Source organism: Mirounga leonina, unplaced genomic scaffold, assembly GCF_011800145.1.
Source record: "Mirounga leonina isolate KUSES-001 unplaced genomic scaffold, KU_Mleo_1.0 Mir_179, whole genome shotgun sequence".
Classification (NCBI taxonomy): domain Eukaryota; kingdom Metazoa; phylum Chordata; class Mammalia; order Carnivora; family Phocidae; genus Mirounga; species Mirounga leonina.
The window spans coordinates 988,386-1,006,414 of NW_023270466.1; the positions used below are offsets into that span (position 1 = coordinate 988,386).

An 18,029-nucleotide genomic window follows, 5' to 3' on the forward strand; every position below is an offset into this window, starting at 1 on the left:
AATGCCACTTTCAGGGATGATTCTTTTTTAAGTATCCATTTTCAGTTTAGCCAAGGTATTTCCACTCGTTATAGAGACAATCCACACGCAAGAGGTGGATCCAGTACCATGCAGCAGACAGCCTGTGCCGGCGGGTGAGAGCCAATGTGACGCACCTCTTCCCAAACTCTGCACTCAGTCACGTCAACTTGGTAGCTTGAAATTGTTAATGGTGGAAGCATTAACACCGTGGAAATCAGCAAATATTACAGATTCCTCCCTGACCCCCTTCCCCCTCCAGAGCCCATTGTTAAGTAGCTACCAGCATACCACTGGGTGAAACAAACCCTACTCATTAGAAACCAAACACAGCAAAGGCCAAACCCAATCACACTTTTGCTCACATTTCAGCAAGTTCTCTCCCACCTCCTGCTGATCAGGGGTCCCCTAGCTCTGGAACTTTCTGCATAGAAGAAGAGCATTTACTTCATTTAATAAATATTCATTGAATACTGACCATGTACCTTGAGGTTAGCTGGGGGCAAGGATACAGGAATACGTGACCAGTAAAGACAGGATCCCTCCTGTCATGAGCAGAGTCCACTGAACATGTGGGCATTGAGGGCACCTGAGGAAGGAAAACTGGGGTTTGATGGACAACTGTTCAAGGGGTCAGAAATATTTATTAGACCTGTGCAGAAGATAGGTTGCCCTTGAAACGGAAAAGAAAATCAGGGACCTTTAAAAATCCATCTTTCCAGGGAGCCCAGTTTGACCCTGAAATCTGATTCCAACTGCTGCTTTAATATGATTCCCAATGTCTTTAGTTGCTAATAACTTAAACACACTGATACACTGAGGCTATTCCTAGAAGCCTCACTGCCACAAACATACCTTTTTGAGTTTCTTTATTGTCACCTGTAAATCCCCTACTTCTGTTTCATACTGACGTCTGAGGTCACTGAGGGCTTCCTCAGCCTTACGTTTTTCCTAAAAAAAAAAAAAAAAAAAAAAAAAGATTTTAATGATTTAAACAGGTTCTTCAAAACCCCATAGAGCAAGAAATGTTTGGTGTCAAAGTAAGGCTGATCCCAAGTCTCCCACACAGGGAGGGCAAGAAGGGATGGCGGAAGTAAACCAAATGACTTTGGAGGTACATCTCTTTTGGAATTGAAACCTGCGGAAGTGAAAGCCGACATGCACACATCACCAGGAGACGCCTCTAAGACTATTACTCATGTTGTGACAGGAGGCCAGGGCACATCTATTAACTAGTTTAAGTAGTTATTGCTGTTATTTATTAAAAGATATGGCAAGAGCCAAGGGCCCACGTGCTTGCCTGAACCCTATGATGTCATCAGGGCCCAGGAAGGTCCAGTGGGTTTGTCCTTTTTCCAAGAGCTTACACCTTTACCTGAATTCAAATCACATCACCTGCAAATTTCTATGCTAAGTGCTTCCACATGGGCTGGTTCTTCTCACATGTGTCCTGCCTGGATCAGTGAATGGCAAGGGGCACCCCGGGAGGTCACGGGCTGCAGGTCCCAGGAGCCCAGACATCTTCAAATGTCCTTTTTCTCTTCGCAAAGTATGGAACTCTGTGCCCTGTGTTTAGTATTCAAATAAATTATGTTACTAGCCAGTGAAATTGAGTGTGCAGCGATCCCCTGCTAGCCCACTATATGCCAACAGTCCTGAGCACAGGGGGGCAGAGCAGGAGCAAGACAGACAAACGCGCATGCTGGTGGGGGAAGACAGGAGGTAAGACGACCTCAGGAAGTAATACAGGGAGAAGCTGACAGGGAGATGTGACAGGAACTGAGTTAGGGGGTAAGGTAAGGCCTCTCTGCAGGGGAGACATGACCCCATGTCTGAACACCCGCCTGAGTTACAGGGTCTTGCAACCCACTTACTGGCTGTCTAGCTGAGACAACTTACTTGGAGCCTTCATCTCCTTATTGGATTTTTTTTTTTTTTAAGATTTTATTTATTTATTTGACAGAGAGAGACACAGCGAGAGAGGGAACACAAGCAGGGGGAATGGGAGAGGGAGAAGAAGGCTTCCCGCGGAGTGGAGAGCCCGACGTGGGGCTCGATCCCAGAACGCTGGGATCATGACCTGAGCCGAAGGCAGACGCTTAACGACTGAGCCACCCAGGCGCCCTCCCTATTGGATTAATGTGAGGATTATATTAAATTAGCCAAGTAAATTAAATAATCCATATAAATTAAATAATCCATGTAAATTAAATATTCTATGCTTAGGAGGAAATGTGTAGGAGAAGAGTAACATCTTCACTCATGGTAACCTTTTCTAAGCGCGTCTCTTGACTTCATCCAGCTCCACAGGTGAGGCAGCAATGTCGCCACTTCACAGGTGGATGAAGACGGGAAGCCTCCCAATGAGGCACTACCTCGGACAGCCTTCCTGGCACTGAAGTGGACCCCGATGTAACTAGGCAAGTCTTCTCACTAAATCCAGGGCCACAACCTTAAACAACTTTTATGGTTTAAAAACATTTTATTCAGAGTTCAATAAAGGAAATTATCACCATGTAGCTCTTTCCATTCCCAACCTGTCAAGCTGCCAAGAGATCGGGTAGGGGGTCACTACAGTAACTTAGGTAGATGGTGGTGGTTCAGACCAACTCATCATAAACTTCCAGGAAACTGAAAGGGAGGGAAGCTTTCCCAACTCATTCTATGAGACCAGCACTGGCCTGATACAAAAATCAAACACATTAAGAGAAACCCACAAACCAGTATCTTTTATGAGTATGGATGCAAAAATAATAAACAAAATTTAGCAAAATGAATTCAACAAGATTCAAAAATGAAAATACATCATAAATAAATGAGGTTTATCCCCCGAGTACAAGTGTGTTTTAATACTTGAAAATCAATGTAATTCACCACATTGATGTTCTAAAAAAGAAAAAAGCCATGATCATTTCAATAGATACAGAAAAACATTTGATGAAATCCAACATTCCATTCCTAATTAAAACAACTCTTAGCCAACCAGGAACATGCGCAAAATTCAGTAAAGGGCTTCTATGAACAGCATGCCACCAACATCATACTTCTTGTTGAGAGAGAAATTATAGACAAGGATGTCTGCTCTCCCTTTTCTTGTTCTAACCAGTGCAATAAGGAGAGAAAAATAAAGTGATCATTCACACCAGAAAGAGAGAAGTAAAGCTGTCTTTATTCATAGATTACAATACCATTTACCTAGAAAACCTGATGGAATCTACCAAAAAAGCTGCTGAGTGTGAACAATGTAAACAATAAGATAGGGTATAAGATCTATATGTAAAAATCAAGTGTATTTCTATATATTCACATTGGACAACCAGAAATTGAAAGTTTTAACAACACTGTTTAGAGTAGCATTAAAATATCAAATACTTAGGAATGAATCTGAGGAAAGATTTATAAGATCTTTATGTTGTACACTACAAAACATTGCTAAGAGAAATTAAAGAAGACCTAAATAAATGGAGAATAAATGGATCAAATTATTCATTATTGTTAAGATGCCAATTCTCCCCAAATTGATCTATAAATGCAATGAAACCAAATCAACCCCCCAGAATGTTTGGGTTTTTTGTTTTTTTCTTTTTGTTTTTAAGAAACTGACAAGCTGATTCTATGGAAATTAAAGGATCTAAAATAGCCCAGACAATTTTGAAAAACAACAAAGTTCTTTCAACCTAAATGTGAGACAGGAGTCCATCAAAATCCTAAAGGAGAACACAGCAGCAACCTCTTCGACCTCAGCCGAAGCAACTTCTTCCTAGAAACATCGCCAAAGGCAAGGGAAGCAAGGGCAAAAAATGAACTATTAGGACTTCATCAGGATAAAAAGCTTTTGCACAGCAAAGGAAACAGTCAACAAAACCAAAAGACAACCAACAGAATGGGAGAAGATATTTGCAAATGACATATCAGATAAGGGGCTAGTATCCAAAACCTATAAAGAACTTATCAAATTCAACACCCATAGAACAAAGAATTCAATCAAGAAATGGGCAGAAGACATGAACAGACATTATTCCAAAGAAGACATCCAAATGGCCAGCAGACACATGAAGAAGTGCTCAACATCACTCGGTATCAGGGAAATCCAAATCAAAACCTCAATGAGATACCACCTCACACCAGTTAGAATGGCTAAAATTAACAAGTCAGGAAATGACAGATGTTGGCGGGGATGCGGAGAAAGGGGAACCGTCCTACACTGTTGGTGGGAATGCAAGCTGGTGCAGCCACTCTGGAAAACAGTATGGAGGTTCCTCAAAAAGTTGAAAATAGAGCTACCATATGATCCAGCAATTGCATTACTGGGTATTTACCCCAAAGATACAAATGTAGTGATCCAAAGGGGTATGTGCACTCCAATGTTTATAGCAGCAATGTCCACAATAGCCAAATTATGAAAGAGCCAAGATGTCCATCGACAGATGAATGGATAAAGAAGATGTGGTATATATATACAATGGAATATTATGCAGCCATCAAAAGGAATGAGATCTTGCCATTTGCAACGACGTGGATGGAACTGGAGGGTATTATGCTGAGCAAAATAAGTCAAACAGAGAAAGACATGTATCATGGAGTGGTAGGGGGTCAGAGGGAGGGTAGCTGGGTGATAGACATTGGGGAGGGTATGTGCTATGGTGAGCACTGTGAATTGTGTAAGACTGTTGAATCACAGACCTGTACCTCTGAAACTAATAATACATTATATGTTAAAAAACGAAGAAGATAGTAGGAAGGGTAAAATGAAGGGGGGAAAATCAGAGGGGGAGACGAACCATGAGAGACTATGGACTCTGAGAAACAAACTGAGGGTTCTAGAGGGGAGGAGGTGGGGGGATGGGTTAGCCTGGTGATGGGTATTAAAGAGGGCACGTATTTTTAATGGAGCACTGGGTGTTATACGCAAACAATGAATCATGGAACACTACATCAAAAACTAATGATGTATGGTGATTAACATAACATAATAAAATTTAAAAAAAAGAAAAAAACAACAAAGTTGAAGAACTAATATTACTTGATTTCAAGACTTATTATAAAGCAATAGTCACCAAAACAATGTAATATTGGCATAAAGTAATCAATGGAACAAACCAGAGAGCCCAGAAATAAAGCCACACAAATACAGTAAACCAATTTGGGACAAAGTGCAAAGGCAATTCAATGGAGAACAAATAGCCTTTTCAACAAATGGTGCTAGAACAACTGGATATCCACCTGCAAAAAAATATGAACTTTGATCCATATCTTGCAAAAATGGATCCTAAATGTAAAATCTAAAAAAATAAAACTTACAGAAGGAAACAGCAGAAAAATCTTTGTGACCTTGGATTAGGCAAAGATTCCTTAGAGGCCAAAAGCCTGACCCATTAAAGAAAAATTGACAAATTGGACTTCATCAAAATGAAAACTTTCTACTCTTCAGAATACACTGTTAGGAGACTGAAAAGACAAGTCAGAGTGTGGGAGAGAATTTTAAAAACAGAATATATAAAGAACTCTCAAAACTCCCTAACAGGGGTGCCTGGGTGGCATAGTCGGTTAAGCGTCCGACTCTTGGCTTCAGCTCAGGTCATGATCTCAAGGTCGTCGGGCTCTGTGAGGAGTCAGCTTGAGATTCTCTCTCCCTCTCCCTCTGTCCCTCTTGCTCAATTGCTCAACTGTGCGCTCTCTCTCTCTAAAATAAATAAATAAATCTTTAAAAAAAAAAAAAAAAAACCTGTATTTAAAACAAAACAAAACAAAAAAACCCTCCATAACAAGAAAACTACCTAATTTTTAAAGTGAACAAAAGGTGTTAACATATTTCACCAAAGAAGATACCCAGTGGTTTCCTAGCAAGGAGGGCAGAGGAGGGAGGAAGGGAGGCATGAGGAAGGGGCCTGAGGAAACCTAGATGGTGGACGGATACACCCATTGTCTTGGCTGTGGTGGGGGTTTCACGGTGTATGGGTACACCCAGTGTTACCATCTTCTGTACTGTAAACCTGTGCAGTTCCTTGTCTGTCAATTCTACTTCACACCTAAAATACTTACCTGGAGCAATGGAGTAACACTGTAGGTACAACAGGAGTCAAGGTCAGGAAGAGCTGAATAAGGCCAGAGGACTGCAAGGGAGCATCAAGGGGAGATTTTCTCTGCGCTTGGCGGAGTTGGGGAACACGGGAAGGAAGGGCAAAGAAAACAGATGGAGCGAAGGAAGAGCGATGATCATGCCCGACCAGCGCTGTGCGGTGAAGAATCGCAGGGAGCCGAGCTGAGCCAGATATTGTAACGAACCGCACATGAAGTTACAAGGGGAGGGGGCCCCAGTCAGGGCTCCAACACCAACCACAAATCTGCTCCTCACATACGTGGCTGGAAGAAGTGGTGGGACTGATGGCAACAGAGCACGCGTGCTTGGTAAGTGTACGACGAAGGAATGAGCACACAGATTAAATGGATGGAGAGGGGAAAAGGGCAGGAAAGAGTATATGATTTTCCCTGTTTTTCGACTACAACAAATGGAGTGCTCACAGAAGAATGGGCTCTCCACTGCACTAAAGCAGGCCCATGGACTCCGAGGCACTCACTCTGTTGAATATGACCTCCAAACAGTTACTAAACTGGTCATTAAGAGATAAGACGACAAAGAGACCCGAAGTCATACATGTGATAAAGCAGTCTGAGGCAAAGAATCTGGAAGGACACAAAGCACGAAGAGCAACAGAAAAGAGCAGGCCGGCCACAGCCACGGTGCCAGGCACTCATATACATCACCAGGCTGGACCTCCGTGAAGCAGGTTGGTGGCATTACCCCATTCTAAAAATGGTACCACAAAGGTCAGAGGTCCGGTTATTTTCCCAGGGCCACCTGCCCAGGCAAAGGCAGAGCCAGGAAGCACACTGAAGGCCTATCAGATGCCAATACTCGGGCCCTTCTCACTCCATCCTGCTGCCTCTCGGAGGTAACAGGGCAAATGAATAGAAAACGTCCACCCCAACATTAGCCTTCACCCAGCTATAGTTTATAAGGAAAACAGACAAGTATTGCTTCTACAGAAATCATTGAAGGTAACAACTTTCAACCGTAAGAGTTCCTTCAGTGACGAATAAAATACATTCCATTATAAAACACTGAAGTTCGTAGAGAGAATTTTAATTTCCCTGCAATCTAGAAATTTAAAGTTGGCAGTGGACATGGTCAGGGAGACTGTGGCATAAAAGCTGAGCCACCCTCCTCTACCCAAGGAGGGCTCTGCCTTCTTCCTTGGGCCTCAGCTCCCACGGCACCTCCACAGAGAGGCCCCTGACCTCCTGACGACTTCTCCCCATCGCTGTCGACCACACTTGCTCTTCACTCGTAGCTACTGAAATTATCTACTTTATTTGATTATTTATTATCTCTCTCCTTAATCTCCCCCCGAAACCACCACCGCCAAAAATGCCCTCATTGAAAGCCCCTGCCCAGTGCCCGGTCTATAAAACGCGCTCCACCAGGATTCGTGGAAAGAATGGGCCAATCCCATAAACTCACGTCTTTCCGCGTCTTGTGTTCTGCTGCCTGAATCCTCTGATCCATTTCCTCCTCCAGCTCACTCAACTGCATGGCTGCCTTGTCCTGGGCTCTGAAATGCAAGAGGATGCACACCTTTTCACTGCAACCTGCAGAGACAGCTTCAACCTCATCTATTTCAAGCCCTATTTTACATATTTTACATGGAGAAACACACCATTTAAAATAATAGTCCCTGTTCCTTCCACATAATAAGACAGGATTGGCACTTTGACCATTTGGCTGTAAAATAACATTAAAACTAGATATTTAGTAAATGGTATAAACTAGACAAAATAGTATTAAACTAGATCATGGCGAAGAACAGCTAAAGATATCAAAATCACTGGGAAGCTCTCAATAAATTCTGAAAATCCTTTTTGCTCCCACGACTGAGTGATATTCCTGGACAAAAAAAGAACCCCATGGCAAACAGATTTTTAGATAGAATTCTGAAATATTATTATACAAAACACACAATGTGATATGCTACAGTTAGAAGGGGGGAAAAGGAATCTCAAAAATTATTTCTAATCAGGGGCGCCTGGGTGGCTCAGTTGGTTAAGCGACTGCCTTCAGCTCAGGTCATGATCCTGGAGTCCCGGGATCGAGTCCCACATCGGGCTCCCTGCTCAGCTGGGGGTCTGCTTCTCCCTCTGACCCTCTTCCCTCTTGTGCTCTCTGTCTCTCATTCTCTCTCTCTCAAATAAATAAAATCTTAAAAAAAAAAATATTTCTAATCAGGTTCCCTAAAGTTCTAGAATAAAAATACAGTCTTTACATTGTAGAAAAATTCTGTTTCTTTTACTAATGTCATCCCTAAATCTCCTCTCTATAGAGGCAGAGCACACTGATTTGCCAAAAAGTTAGAAATGGGAACATTTCGTTGAGGAGAGTTCTGGGATAGTTTTCCTGAGCAATTGGCTAGTATAGAGACATCTGTCACTTTACAGTGGTTGAGGCTGCAGATTAAACCCTAAAAAAAGTATTTTTAGTATTTTTTGTTCTCTCTCTGCTGTACGTCTGACTATCTAAATTTTCTCATACATACGTCTTGCCTATTCCACTAGATGACAAGAGACTAAATCCCACCACGGGATTTAGAGGGTCAATGACACACTGCTGATAAAAAGTAGAGAATAGGACCTAAACAGAAGACCTCCCATCTTCCAGTTTGACGGCTTCTGAGACACCATGTTACCTGCTTTCTACCTGCTGACTCCCTTGTAACACATTCTGTGCATGCATTACTTTAATCTTTATATAAAGTTCCAAATGAGTCCTGAGGGGTGGGGAGAAGGCTCCAAAATAAAATTTTGAGTAACTTACTACTATTTTCCGCTTGTGTTTTCTTCATCCTTACCTGACAGCCTGCCCGAAGGGATGTTAACCTTGTTTGGAAAGTTAGCTATTTCTGGTTCATTTATAAGCACTTGCTATCTGAAATCTAGGAATTACGTATCTCCACAGCAAGTTTGTTTTGTTGGTCAACTCTGGGACTGTAAACTAGCCAAGTCTGTTCTCTCCCTATGACCATTTTTCCGACCGCTCCTTCGTGACATCCAGGACTGTTCCTAAATGTGTTCTTTCTGCCTTCCTCACTCCTGAGCAATGATTTTTTTTTTTTTTTTTTTTGGTAAATCAGGGTAGTCTATGATGCCACCATGTTTGCCCCAGCAATTCCTAACTCCTAGTGAAATGTCTGGTGTGATGAAGACTGTCCACTCTAACCTAGTCCAGGGCTCCCATCCAGACACTCGGACCATCCTTCAGGTGCAGGCACAGAGCGAAAAGATAGAGACCTGCCCCCATCCAAAATCCCAGGTGAGGGCGGATGGTCCTCCGCTAAGAACATAAGAGAACTTCACAGTCATCACGGAAGCACTTCAGTGAGGTCTCTGACAGCTGGGACAGAGCCTGACTTTGGCTCCCACCCCAACCGCAAAGCAGCAGGAAGGAGACAAGCAGGACACGGCCCAGCACAGGTAACATACTCACTCCGCGGGGGTGGGCAGCAGCTTGGCTGGTGATGAGAACATGAGGAATGCCATTCTTTTTTCCCTTGTGGGTTTACATGGTACTATCCTTAAAGGTCACATATAAATGTGTGTGTGTGTGTGTGTGTATCGAAGTTTGTCTGTTTTAACAGGTATTCCTGGACACTTTAAAAACTCAACATGTGCGTCTGTGAATCACCCCCAGTTTACAGAATTTGGAGTTCATAGGACCCTTCTATCCTACTGAATGCCCCTAGCAGACAAACTTGAACGAAAAGTTCAGAGTCGGGAACTGAAAATGTTCTTAAGAAACTCCCTGTGAATAGCTCCACTCTTGCATGACTCCAGAACTATAAAAAGTCCTATGTAGCATCGTTTTAAAACACTCCTATATTTTAATTGCCTTCACTTAAACTCCAAAAGGTTAACTAGACAGTCTGATCATCATTTGGAAGGAAAGAATAAAGAGACAGAGGAGTACCCTCTCCTGCCCCCTTGGCGATGGGGCGCATCCTATCAAAGGGGCCTTCACAAATTCTGGGTAGAGACCAGCAGGATGCACCACACACTCAGAGATGCTGGTGAAACAGATGGCAGCGAGAAGCATCTTTGGGGCAGAACAGCCGGGAACTACAGCAAACAAAATGCTCTCTTTCCCACTGATGCCAAAGGACTGTGGTCCTTCTGGGGAGCAAAAAGGCTGATGTTTGGACTGCAACACATGTAAATTCTTCCTCTGCACTGGGCTGCTGGTAAAGCCAGTAAGATATCAACGTGAACGAGCTGTGGCTTACACAAACCATATAACAGCACGGGTTTCAAGCTTTTTGGCTTCCAGTCCAAGCTGGGCAAGGAGGGCCAGAGACAGGAAGTCCCACCACTGAGCACCCACCATGTGGTTGACCTGGTGCAGGGGTTTACACCCAGCACATCATCTCCACACCCTGAGAACATGAATATTTACAGTCACGTTCTGCAGATACAGAAACCTGCCCAAAGTCACACACCTGTGACAAGGCCAGCCTTCAAGTACAGTCCTGTCCGCCTCTCTGGAAAAGAAGTTTCCTGTATGTTTCAAGTGGCTGGATATAAGATAGCAAACCTCTTTGAACTGTTCTGCAGGGAATCTGGTCTTGAGAAGTTTATAGGATAGGATCACGGCAACCTACTGATGGGACTGCTGGCTGCCCCTACAGAGTACTGCCCGACTCAGCTTTTTTCGTGCTGGTTCAGTTTAGGAAGCTCCAGATGCCCGAGGTTCGGGAAGTCCATCCACATCATAACGTGATCGTGAAGTTCAGTCCATGTGCCACCTGGACACAGAGCCAGTTAAAGGACCCCACATGCCACTGAGAAAGGAAGGGCTTCGGGCACCCAGGTGGCTCAGTTGGTTAAGCATCCGACTCTTGATTTCAGCTCAGGTCATGATCTCAGGGTCATCAGATCGAGCCCCGTGCTGGACTCCAGGCTCACATATGAGCCTGCTTAAGATTCTCTCTCCCTCTGTCCCTCCCCTCACCCCCACTCAACTCACATTCTCTCTCTCTCTAAAAAAAAAAAAGAAGAAAGACAGGAAGGGCTTCAATACCTCTTCACCGCAATGGCCAGGTTTTCCATTTCTGTGCTCTGCAGTTTGATCTCGCGGATAAAGTTCCTTATAACGTGTTCGTATGGCTGAATTAGTCTTGGCTCCACAAGGTTGATGTTTAGATATAAGGTACTAACTTGCTCTTTTCTGCCCCCAAAAAAAGAAAAGAAAACCTAAAATTAAAAGCTAAATTAAACCAAGTAAAAAATAAAAAGGCAAATTTTCAGAATACTTTCAGGAATGAGACACATAAGAACCAAAAAAAGAGAAAAGCAACAATATAGAAGGACCAGAAGGGAGGGGAGAGAGAGCAGTCAGAGATGCTGTGGCATTATTCTCTGTATTATTTTTAAAATGTAACAGCAAGTTTATTTTTTCCCAGATTTATTGAGGTATGACTGATAAATAAAAACTGTATATATTTAGGTTTCCAAGTCATGATTTAGTGTTAGAAGATATAGACTGGTGAGGGAAGAGAAATGCATAGGGAGGGACTGACAGGTAGGGGCATTCTTTGTTATTACTGTAGGATTTTTTTAAAAGAAAGGTAAATAGGGGGCATCTGGTTGGCTCAGTTGGTACAGCATGTAACTCTTGATCACAAGAGTTCCAGCCCCATGTTGGGCATGGGGAGAAAGAGAGAGAGAGAGAGAGAGAGAGAGAGAGAAAGAAAGAAAGAAAGAAAGAAAGAAAGAAAGGGAAGAGAAGAGAAGAAAGGAGTAGAAATAGAAATAGAAATAGAAAATGAAAAAAGAAAGGTAATAAGTTGTACAGAAAAATGTAACCAATGGTTACCAAAAGGTAACCATTAAACTGAAGAATAACATGTTCCACCAATCCCTAATAAGACATATTTCAGCCTTTATGATCATAAGAGTGAATGTACCTATTATTTTAGTCAAAAATTACTTCATATAAATTCACATGTATTTATATGTGACAATCCTCATACTTGTCATTATTAACTTTTATTAAAAGACACATATTCCAGAGTCGTTTCAAAAGAAAAACTGGGCAGCTCAGCTCCTGGAGGACAAAGGTGTGAGTCAGTGGGGTTAGCAGCACTCCTGACTCAAGTCCAGTGGCTGACACGCTAAGTGTACAGAGAGGAGACTCTGTGAAGACACGGAAAGGTGGCCATCGAAAAGCCAAGGAGACAGGCCTCATTAAGAACCAACTCCACGGTGCCTTGATCTGAGACTTCTGGCCTCCAGAACTGTATGAAAATAAATTTCAGTTGTTTAAGCCACCAGTCTGGTATTTGTTACTAGAAATTCCTAGGAACCACAGCAATCAATAAAAGACCCAAGGTCCCAGAGAGACTGAGTGACAGAGCTGGGATTCCACCCTAGTCTGATGCTGCAGACCACATGATCCGTCATAACGTTATTTTGCTTCCCAATTGTGTTAAAGCATCTGAACCGTGGCAGAAGAAATGGGATTCAAAATTAATTCACAGAACTATGAAACACTGCAAAATGTGAGGTATATATTAATCTAGAGGCTTAGTTAAGCATGGCCTCAAGGTGTGTCCATGAGCTATAAAATCCCCCAGGTTTGCACTTAGAAATAAACTGCTCAGTCTGTGCAGAGGCCAATTATGATTGAAAAGAACTGCTCAAGTGAAATATTATTAATAAAGCTGCAGGATTAAGTCACTTTATTTGATATAAGACACAGGAAGTGGCCACCATCCTTCCCATCAGAGCTGAGTACAAACACTAGTCACAATAGTGAGCCGTATTTACTAGAGCAATAAACAAAACAAAACAAAACTACTCTTAGATTGTCCCATGCAACTTCAGTGCATAACAGGATCATTACTTTTGTCAGTTACTGATCACCAGCAGGATACAAAACATAAAAACTTTCTCCTTCACAGGAACCTGCCTGTCAGAGATAGCCATTAAGAGACTGTCACCTAGAGTCCTCGCTTATTGGCTAACAGCACAATAAAATGTTCACAAGGAGAGATCAGCAGCTTTCCTGATTTTCTGCAAATTTCAAAAATAAGAAAGAAACATAATGATTTGTAAATTTTTTTGCTGGTCTTGACATTATAAAGAATTTCAGAAATGGTTTACAGTGAAATATACAAACAGATCAATTACGGAAAATATCGGCATTACAGAAAATATGTGATATGGTTAACCACTGTGCTACAGGCTAGCTGAATACTCATCTATCCTGCCTCCTATCACAGGGCACACAGGAGAAATGCCTTCCAGGAACCGCAGGCAGGAAGACTAGAGTCATGTGACTAGTTCTGGTCAATGGAACGGGAACAGAAATGCTGTGTTGGCCACTTCCATGCTTGTCCCCAAAAATCCTTCGTAAGATCCTCAGCTTCTATTCATTCATATTCTCCCTCTCTCTCTCTCTGTCTCTCTCTCTCTCAGCATCTCTCCTTCCATCCCCCTTCCCTCTCTCTCTTCCCACTCCTTCTCTACCTCCCTCCATCTCTCTTCCTCATTCCCACAGCTGAAGTGAAGAATTCTAATAAGGCGAAGTCATGGGATAGAATGCGCTCGGCTCCTGAATCACCACACTGAGCTTAACTACTCAGCAGGGCCACCTGACTACTTCAATCTGAATGACACACAAGAAAGAAATGTTTGTGTTTTGTAAAGCCACTAGGACTTGGAACTTTGTTACAGTCAGTTTGAACTTAAAAGGTTGGCATAAAGTTTCCTATTTTTTTTTTATTATCCTCATCCATATTAAATTACTTCCTCATCTTTTTACTTGATAGCTTTATATTAACTATGTAAAAGTTTCTATGACCAGGGCAAGTCTTTAGCACCACCACCCACTCTCTCTCAAGGGAACAAAATACTACTGCGAAACATCATATACTGAGGCAGATACTTATTAAGCACCTTACGTATGTAGTCCAGGCAGTGATCCAGCAGTTACATGTACTATTCACTTAATCCTCATAGCAACTCTATAAAGAAGTTATCACCAGTATCCTGTTTACCAAAGAGGAAACTGAGGCAGAGACAGCAAAGTACTGTCCTGGTAGCAGAGCCAGGATTCCAACTCAGCCCATCTGGCTCCAGAGTCCAGCTCCCCATGGAAGAACTAGCTCTGTGGGCCAAAAGTAAATGCTGAACTGGTCTTTAGGGGACCCAAGCGCTTGTCTTCATTTAAGAAAATTTAACATATCAAGATTTTTTAAAAATTGCTTTGGAGGATGCTATGCATTATTGCTGCAAGGACTGTCCACATTATAAAGAGTCTCCCTTAAAGAATGAAGGCATGATGAAGATTAAAATGAGATAATCTTATAAAATTTGGTTTACTTAAAGCTATTTCGGGAAAGCACAACTGTAGACAATAAGGCCCCCTCCCACCTTCCCCGGCCCCCATATGCCTGTGTGTTTCATTTGGTCTGGTTCTGTGAAACTAGAGAACCATCTGGATTATGCCGAGAGACAGCCAACAGAACACACTTGGCAATTCTGACATCTGATGGAGAAAACAAAACAAAAATTTAAAAAACACCTTACTGTAACAAGAGATAATACCTTGCCCCTCTCTGTGAGCTTTAAAGGCTGTGCCCTGCCCAGGCAGCTAAACACATGTGGATTCTTCAGCTCAACAGACTTGGTGCCAAGACAATCTCTGTTCTGCTCCTAGGAGTGCCACAGTCACTGGCCTCCCCCGGTGTCCTTGCTCCCCACATCAAAGGTTAAGCAAACAGAGAATACACATCGCCACACACAAGCTCTGTTTCCTTCTGGCCTGACCCCAGGTGGCATATGTGAGGACTGAGAATGATGCCTGGTGGTGACAAGGCCTGAAGCACTCTTAATTCATTGAGTCTGGGGCCTCACCTCATGCAGTTACACTTGGATTCACAAATACCACGTAGACTTGCTTACAGGTGCACTTGACAAATGTTCAGTAAAAATTAAGGGTCAAGCCATAGGCTTTAGTCAGCCAAGACAAAACACAGTCTCTACCCTTCTGTGCCAAGAGAGCCCCTAACACTAAAAATAATCTCATTTATGTCTGAAGGAAAAGAGATAGAATGAAAGGTAGAGAAAGATATCAGAGAAATGCAGATCAGAGAAAAACACGCCCTGACTTACCAACCAACTTTAGATGTTTAAATCCTGAGCCTATGCATCTTATTTGATAAATTACAAGATGATTTGTTAAAAAAAAAAAAAAAAGACAGTGGTGGTGGGTAATTACTGATGAAAAACACAACTTAGAGTTTTAAAATGGTCCCTGGGAAATAAGCATTTTATATCACAAATATTCCCACTGAAGCTGAAAGGACTATTACATGAACTTAGAAGAAAAACAGGTCCACTTAGGATGTGTACAAATTATAAAAGGGTCACACGTTTTCACAGGATTTACTTAGAGGAGCACAGATATATCAACATTTATGTGTATATACTGGAATAGTGTTCGCCTTGAGAATGCTTGGACACCTCCGCTCCAAGGACACTTCTGGGAAAGAGTCAAGCACAGACACACACTCCACACTAAGGAACATGGTGACCCAGTAAGATCATTAGGAAAACTGTCTCTTAGATCCCAAGTCTCACTGCATTAAGTATTAAATCGGGGGGGGGGGGGGGCTAACCTAGTCATTCAAACTATAAGTCAAATAGATCTAAAACCCAAGACAGTTTTCTATGAACAAAAGCCAACAGTATAAAGTACCAATGGCTGCATCATCCTACACTAGGGTTTGGCATAAGAAAATTGACATTATGACCCTAACATCTGAGTACAGGAAATTAAAACATCCATGCCATCCAAGGCATGGATGCTAGATCCTGGAAGTAAAATGCTAAGAAACAGACAAACAGACTCTAATGGGGGTTCCTTCCCCCATTAGACCCGCCATGAAGATTAAGTACAAGATATTCTGGCAGCATAGACAGGGGAACATGACCAGCACTTGGAGGATAGCCTGAGGGATGAGTAGATGTCAACTAGGCAGCGAGTGGGAAAAGGGTGAAGGAGTGGTGGCCTGTCCCAGGCTGAAGGGGCGGGACGGTGCGGGGGCAGCAGGTAAGGCAGCTGCTCCTGTAACCAGAAGAAGCTGTTGGGGCTGGAGAGCTGGAAGTAGGGGAGGCGGCAGCAGCATCAGATGTGGATGTGGGGTGAGAAGTTAGCAGGAGCCAGAAGGCACAGCAAAGACACAGGAGGAGACAGTTATCAAGAGGGCAGGAAGCCACTGGAATGGTTAAGTGGAAGCAATGATTTGACCAAGTTTGCATCTTAACTACTCCCATCTTCATAAAGTTTTGGCTGAAGCAGAAAATTAAGCACAGGATTTTGAAACAAGTCTGTGGAGATAAAGGTAAATCTAAGTCCAATGTCATTTAATCCAGAAATGTACAACTTCAGAAGTTTTCATGAACTTTGACTTTCCTTTGCTACAGAATGTATAAAATTATAGACAATTTGAATCTGATCGTACAAAGAGATCACCTGAACAGAGTAGAGAGAGCCCATAAAGAGACCCACCTGAATACAGTCAACAGATACTTGACAATGGAGCAAATGTAATACAGGAGCAAAGATAGTCTTTTCAACAAATGCTGCTGGAACAACTGGGCTTTCTCTTGCAAAAGAACAAATACAGACACAGAACTTACACCATTCACCAAAACGACGTCAAAATGGATCACAGACCTAAACGTAAAATGCAAAACTATAAAACTTCTAGAAGATAAGGAGAAAACTTAGATGACCATGGGTATGGTGGCAACTTCTTAGATAAAACACCAAAGGCATAATCCATGAGAAAAAGAATTGATAAGCTAGACTTCACTAAAATTAAAAACTGCTCTATAAAAGACAGTGCCGGGACACCCGGGTGGCTCAGTTGTTAAGCTTCTGCCTTGGGCTCAGGTCATGATCCCAGGGTCCTGGGATCGAGCCACGCATCAGGCTCTCTGCTCTGCGGGAAGCCTGCTTCTCCCTCTCCCACTCCCCCTGCTTGTGTTCCTTCTCTCGCTGTGTCTCTCTCTGTCAAATAAATAAATAAAGTCTTAAAAAAAAATCTTTAAAAAAAAAAGTGCCAAGAAAATGAGAAGATAAGCCACAGACCAGAGGTTATCTGTATGTATGATGTATCTGTAAAGGACACATCTGATAATGTACTGTCATATAAAATATACCCCCCAAAACCCTTAAAACTCAACAATAAGAAAACAAACAACCTGATAAAAAAAAAATGGGTCAAAGACCTTCACAGACACTTCACCAAAGAAGATATACAGATGACAAATAAGCATATGAAAAAATGCTCCACATCATATGGCATCAGGGAAATGCCAATTAAAACAATGAGATAGCACCATACACCTATGAGAATGGCCAAAACCTAGAACACTGACAACATCAAATTCTGGTGAGGATGTGGAGTAACAGGAACTCTCATTCACTGCTGGCAGGAAAGCAAAATCGTAATCACTTGGGAGGACAGTGTGACAGTTTCTTAGACCAAACATACTCTTAACCATATAATCCAGCAATCAATGCTTCTTGGTATTTATCCAAAGGAGTTGAAAACTTATGTCTACACAAAAACTTGCATATGAATAGGTACAGCCACTTTGGTCATAACTGCCAAAACTGGGAAGCAACCAAGATGTTCTTCAGTAGGGGAGTGGATAAACTATGGTACATCCAGACAAGGAAATACTAACCAACACTTGAAAAATGAGCTCCCAAGCCATGAGAAGATACAGAGGAACTTTAAATGCATATTACTATGCAAAAGAATCCAATCTGAAAAGATTATATACTACATAATTCCAACTCTATGACATTCTAGAAAAGGCAAAACTTGGAGATAGTAAAGACATCAGTGGTTGTTAGGGATTCGAGGGGAGGGGATAAGGATGAATAG

At 42.3% G+C, this 18,029-nt stretch overlaps 1 protein-coding gene across 1 annotated transcript in view; it reads right to left on the reverse strand.

Annotated features, from left to right (window-relative positions):
• RASEF (RAS and EF-hand domain containing) overlaps window positions 1-18,029 on the reverse strand; it is an 84,064-nt gene that overhangs the window by 42,092 nt on the left and 23,943 nt on the right. The window contains exons 2-4 of the mRNA XM_035024378.1: window positions 11,144-11,290; window positions 7,541-7,631; window positions 874-969 (exon numbers count right to left, since the gene is read on the reverse strand). Of these exons, the coding sequence (XP_034880269.1) occupies window positions 874-969; window positions 7,541-7,631; window positions 11,144-11,290 (334 nt within the window). The remainder of the gene's footprint in view (window positions 1-873; window positions 970-7,540; window positions 7,632-11,143; window positions 11,291-18,029) is intronic.